The 6,000-nt window shown below is 42.5% G+C and overlaps 1 protein-coding gene across 1 annotated transcript in view; it reads left to right on the top strand.

Moving 5' to 3' along the window:
• Positions 1 to 3,373, top strand: part of CFAP299 (cilia and flagella associated protein 299) — a 169,241-nt gene extending 165,868 nt beyond the window's left edge. Inside the window, exons 5-6 of the mRNA XM_088531504.1 lie at positions 487 to 616; positions 3,192 to 3,373. Of these exons, the coding sequence (XP_088387630.1) occupies positions 487 to 616; positions 3,192 to 3,287 (226 nt within the window). The 3' untranslated portion in view covers positions 3,288 to 3,373. The remainder of the gene's footprint in view (positions 1 to 486; positions 617 to 3,191) is intronic.
• The last annotated feature ends 2,627 nt before the right edge of the window (positions 3,374 to 6,000 follow it).

Here is a 6,000-nt window from a genome sequence, read left to right on the forward strand (position 1 = left end):
TTAATACCAGAATTACATTAAAAACAAGGGAAAGGAAAACAGTAAGGCAGCAAGAGAGTTGCATTGCGATCCAAGGGGAAACTGTTGGCTCTAACATCTGGTTTGCAGATCGGTGGTGGTCTGGGAAGCACTTTCAGGTGGTCTCCAGAGCTGTTTCCGTCACAGTAGTAATTCTAAAGCATCACCACTTCCCGCTAGTTATAACCTAGGCTCTGAATCTTTTAGTAACACTAGAACTGAATAGATGAGAAGTCAAGTAGGGGCCTCAGTTTTAGTTTGCCAGAGACTAGATATGTAGGACCACATTTGGACATATTTTCTAATATTTAGTAGACTTCTGCTCCTCAGTAAATGTGTTTTGCTTTCAGAGGGACTCCTGTGTAATCAGGAACTACTCAACGTGAATAAGTAGGTCAGAATTTGCCCCTTAAGATGGAAGACTGACATCTGCTAAAAGTACAGTATTTCTGTTTCACGTTTTTGCAGCTTTTACAACTGGGATAGAAATGTCAGCACTTCAAATTCCAGCCCAAACTACCAAGTGATTGCAGAAAATGCCTGTGGATTACTCTTCAAGAACAAAAGTGATAGGAAAATAATAAATGTGGATCCAAAGGTAAATGCCTTTTCTGCAATATTCTGGGTTTCCTTTATGCAATGGAGTTAGACTGCTAAGCGGTTAAGTCTGATTGCAAATACTGTGTTTTTCAATATGCACCTCATGTTTCAGGCTTACTCAGTCATACTGTTCCCCTTGTTAACCAAATTACTATGATCCCTGTCGGGATGAACTTAGCTTACCTTGTTTATTGTTTTATACCTTTGGAATATCAGGCCTTTCTCTTGTGAAGACAGCAGTCAAAAGTTGATCTGACTGATAAAACTGAAAGATCTCCAAAGCAGGACTTCTCTCCTTTCCTTCCCCTGCTTTTCTAAACCTTCCAGACAAAATTAGAAAATGTTGTCTGTCTTGCTAGGACAGGATTCAGCATGAGTCTGTATCCTATTAACTGCACTGGCTACAAGTGCAAAGGAAAGGGAAGCTCAGGAGAGCGAACAGACTGAGGAGGAAAGCAGGACTGGCTACAAGTACTGTGGATCGAGAAATGGGAGACCTACAGGGGTAATGGGCTGGCAATATAAGAGCAGGTGCATCTGGTGTGGCAAGACAGTATGTTCTATTCAGATGATGCTACATGTGCCTCTTGCTAAGATGAAAAGTTGTTAGTATGTTGTAAATCCATCCTGGGGCTAGTGTTTTATTTGCTCTTAAAAAAACAAGTTTCCTATTATGAAATATGCCTGCAGGTGGATAAAAATAAAGGAATATGAGGTTGTTTTGAAACAAAGTGCAAGAAATGTAATTTGCCTGGTGCCAGACACAGGCAAATCCATAAAGCACGATGGACTCGTGCATGTGAAGGGTGGCCCTTCTTCCGTCCCAGCACTTTGGCACCTGCACAGCCAGCAGGACGAGTGCTGTCACCGTCACACAGCCTTTCGAAAGGGGGAATGCAGTGTGACTTTGCCATGACAATGCTACTTGGTTTTATTGACACTGTGAAGTCCACGAGTACCAACGTGCTGATTCTCCATCCCTCTGAAAAAACAGAGCAATAGTTTTGCTAATTGTATAAGACTTTCACTTGCCTTCAGATTTGCTCCAGTTAAATGGAGTGAAACCTAAAGATAATTCTAAGAAGATTATTCCATTTTTCCCCCTTAATGCAAAATACTTGAGAAGTCCTGAGATAGGCAGCCCTACTAAGGTCAATTGGTTATGCAGTATATTGAGATTGTCACTATGGCATAGGGGTCAAACTCCTATTTAAACCCTGTCCCATACAGAATTTTGACATTAGATGCCTGTTCTTGTGGAGACCTGCAAAGCAAATCATTTGGAAGGATTTACCATTGGATTAAAAAGAACAAAAAAGGAAAATGCTTCTGCCTCAGTAATGCTACATGCAGGGCGAATATTGTAGACATAGATAATGTTATAGAAATGCTGTTGTCAGCACAAATTTCCTAAATCCTTTCTCTTAAAAATGGGTATGACTCCGTTATTGCTGAAGTTGATTGATCTGGGTAATTTATTTCAGACTTTGCCCGCTGCTGTTAAAGTAATTGTAGTTTAGATTTACAAAGCAGTTGAATCCACAGAAAGCAAATGGAGGCCCACACCAGAGTCACCTTGGCATCCGATTTCCAGCCATAGTTGAAAGTTGCTTGAATTTCCACATATGCCTTTTGTTTGAGAACTAAATGAGCAGGAATCTTATAAACAGTTGCCCTGCATAAGAAACTGACTGTTCCTTTAGTGCTAACTGCACTTTTAAAAACTATAGAACTAAAGTCCTTGGACTATAGATTGAATGTGACAAACACGCCCAGGCTTTGGTTACTTGCAAAACCAACATGAAGTAAGCTGGGCAATAATTTGTTTGGGTTTGTGCTGAACAGATCTAGGATGATGGTTTCTTTGATGTATTTGCCATGAAAGATGGTCACATATGAATAGCAACAGTACAAAATATCAAATTATATGTATTTCAAAATAAGTGTATTGGTTTGTTAGAAATTCAAAAATGCATATCTAAAAATGTGTTGGGTTGCACTGAATGTGGGCCACCAATCTAACTTCCTACAGCTGCAGAACATCTGTAACAAACAACCAGCTCTAGCATCTATGTGAAAGATCTTACATGCTGAGAGCTGTATCAAAAAACGTTGCTGTGTGGACATTTGGTCTCCCTGCAGGTTTCAGGGCCCAGGCACGTGGGTCTCTGAGATCACCCAGCTCTCTTTTTTTCTGTAACACTGATGCAGAAGCAGCTTTTCAGAAGTGCTCGCTGTGGGCCAAACTGAAATCAGCTTGACTTCGCACAGTGGTTTCATCCTTAATAGACTCGGTCCCTGGTCTTTGCAATTGGACTTTCTCTTTGACCAGTTGATAGTCCAGATTTTCCTAGCTGTGTTTAGCTACAACTACTGTGTCACTGTCTTTCCTTCTGCTAAAAGCAGAGAAATTATAAAGGATCTGGTGTTCAGACATTTGAGAAAGACCAGCCATCAAGAGGAGTCAGTCCAAATTTCTGTTGCAAGGGAGATTCTGTTGAAAGAAGATTCATGAAATTCAAAACCATGCCTTGTGTCTCCTGCCTGAGGATGTGTAATATTCTGTGTTTCAGACCTACCCAGGAGACAACACAACACGGACACCTATTGAAACAGATCTCTACCTCCATGTTGTTATCTATGACCACATCCTCAGAAGAGGGGCATAAGGTCCATCTTTGTGGCTGTTCTCCCAACTACTTGTTTAGTTACCTTAATGCCATCTAGAAGAAGAATAAACAGTTGAAAGAGTGGATTTTCAGACCACTTTGGAGTTGTATTTACCTGGCTTCTTGAGGGAGGTGAATTGGAAGTCCTCACATTGATATGCAGGATGTATCAGCATCCTTTGACTGCCCTCTCTGAAGTCCACAGGGTATGTGAATTCTGCAAAGGCACGTAGGGGGGAAGAGATGTTTTGGTCCCAAATTTTTTCACTACTAGTCATCCAGCAGGATGCCAGCTACATGTGAGAGGCTGCATTCTTTCCTGGAGTAAAGCAGAAACTACACTCGTGTAATTTCCCAGCAACAAAATGTTCTAAATTATTCCTGGGAGACTCCTTTCAGGGAGACCTAGGCCTCTGTGGAGGAAATAATCCCATTTAATATGGACTAAGCCGTTCACAGGGGGGCCCAAGAAGTCACCATAGAGACTGGTAACTGTAAAGAAATTTGCAGCACTCTGATGGCAGTAGTGATTCCTTGAAGGCCACTTTTCATCTATTCCTGCTCTTGCAGCTGTTCTAGTACCAGCTTGCCAGAAGTTCAGGCAGCAACGCAATGGCCCAAGGGGGACTCTCTTCCATTCCCAGGGCACTTGGGTACGTTGCCCGTACTTACATGATCCAGCTGGTAGAACCACCAACGTAGCTGTCTGCTTGGTGGAGAACAGGAAGATGGCACGAAACTAAGCAGCACAGAATTAGGAGAAAACAAAGAATAATGATAATTACAGAGAAAAGAAGTATGTGGGGTAGAAGCAGCGTAAACAAAGGCTGAAAAGGGCTGAATAAAATTCCCTGGACCTGATTAAGTGAGTGGATGAATGTAATGGTCTCCTCTGACCTTAAAACTATGAATTTGTGAAAAGGACAAGGGAGGGAACTCAGGGAAAGGAGGGCAGCAGTGCTGCTAGGCTTACCATAGGGTGGGCTTTATCTACCAGCCTCATCACAAGCATGTACCCTTTGGAAAAGGCTGAGCGCCTCGGCCTTAGCAGTTGGCGCATGAAAGATCCCTTCAGTGCAACGAGAGGGAGTGTTCCAACAATTACAAAGTGAAAGTTGGTACTTCAAAGCTGCAACGATTTGGGAAAGAGACTTAGAAGGCTCATTTTCTTTCCCATAGAGCTTTCAATGTTGCGCAGTTCTGCCATTTCCAAAATACAATAAAGTCTTTCACTCTAACCTCTTGCTGTTGTACATCAGACTTAACCCCGCAGGACCCTGCAATGTAAGCAGCACACATGCAAAGTGGAGGTTCCTCTGCTCATCCCTGAAGCGCAGAGCAGAGCATGGCAGCGCGCGGCCGCGGGGTAGGCCTCGTCGCCAGGCCGAGGCTTGGCCTCCATAGCTAGGCCGGCAGAGCCCTCTAGTGTAGGCCCGGCAAATGCCAACGGGAGGCCTGCCCGGGGCCTGCGGACAGGGCCCGGCAAAGCGGGGGAAACTACCAAGCGGGCATCGAAAACAAACAGGCCAAGACAACTTGTGCCTCTTCCCAGGGCTGTGAAGAGAAAGAACCAAGGCCCAGGCCGTAGCAACTCTTCGATGTTGCAGCCCCATGAGTTAGAAAGGTTCTTCTGCAGAGCAAAGGAAGGCCTTGTGTTCTTGGGACAGATTTCTCTTGACATTGCTGCTTCTCCGTGTTTTCCTTTCTTCATATAACTGTACTAAACGTAAAAGGTTTCTTGCATTTCATTTGAAAACTGGATTTTTGTGTTTGAATTGGAAGGTTGGTAAGGAAGGACAATAGTAGGAGTATGAAAGATATGTTTCCTTCCACTGAACCACTGAATTGTCATTATTCTTTCTCAATCTAATCGGATCTTAAAGAAATATTTTTTTAAAAAAAAAAAAAGGAAAATGGTTTCTGGAATGTGGAGAACATAATCTCAAAGTCATAATAATTAAATTAAAAGAAAAAAGAAAGAAAGAAGTCTGCACTTCTAGGAAAATGGAAGGAAATCTGGATTCAAGTGGACTTTACATGTTTCCATGTCATTATCAGTGAAAGCACCAGTGCACTTTATGTCTGTAAATGCAGGCGACTGGAAGGCTGTACAGTGGTCTCATCTTTTGCAGTTGGTGGTGGCCGTCTTTAGGGTTCTCATTTCATGCAATTTTAGACTAGAGCTGCAATCCTCTTTTTAGATAAGAGGTTGTTTATTTTTTCTGAACTGAAGTACATGCAATGAAGTAGTTGTATTCATTGAACTTAAAGGATTAATCTTTGAAATTCCCTCCTGTAAAATTCCCTCACCTGTGAGCTAACCTCCTGGTGTCCTGTCTCTTCAAAACGTACGAGCAGAGGATATGGTTAATGAAAGTTCAAAAGTGATATGTCGTAGCCCTTTGACAATCCTGAGTGGAAGAAAATTCAACCGCTTTTTTAAGTGGTGAGCTCTTGAAAATCTGCCCCCAAACACTTCCATGATCTGCCTTATATTTTACAGAAAAGGTTTGTTATCCTAACCAGACAGGATAGTGCCTACGGGGATAAAAATTCTGTTATCTTGTATTTCACCCCATGCTAGCAATGACAATGATGTTTTTCCTAACATCCTGCCACTGTTCTGCCCTGTGTAGGTACAGAGGGGACATGCCACATGGATGGTAATCAAGAGGAAAGCTTTCCAAGAATTGATAACCATAGGAAAGCCCCC

The sequence above is a fragment of the Tinamus guttatus genome, unplaced genomic scaffold (assembly GCF_059628265.1).
Source record: "Tinamus guttatus ecotype Peru unplaced genomic scaffold, ASM5962826v1 Tinamus_guttatus_pri_ptg000423l, whole genome shotgun sequence".
NCBI lineage: Eukaryota > Metazoa > Chordata > Aves > Tinamiformes > Tinamidae > Tinamus > Tinamus guttatus.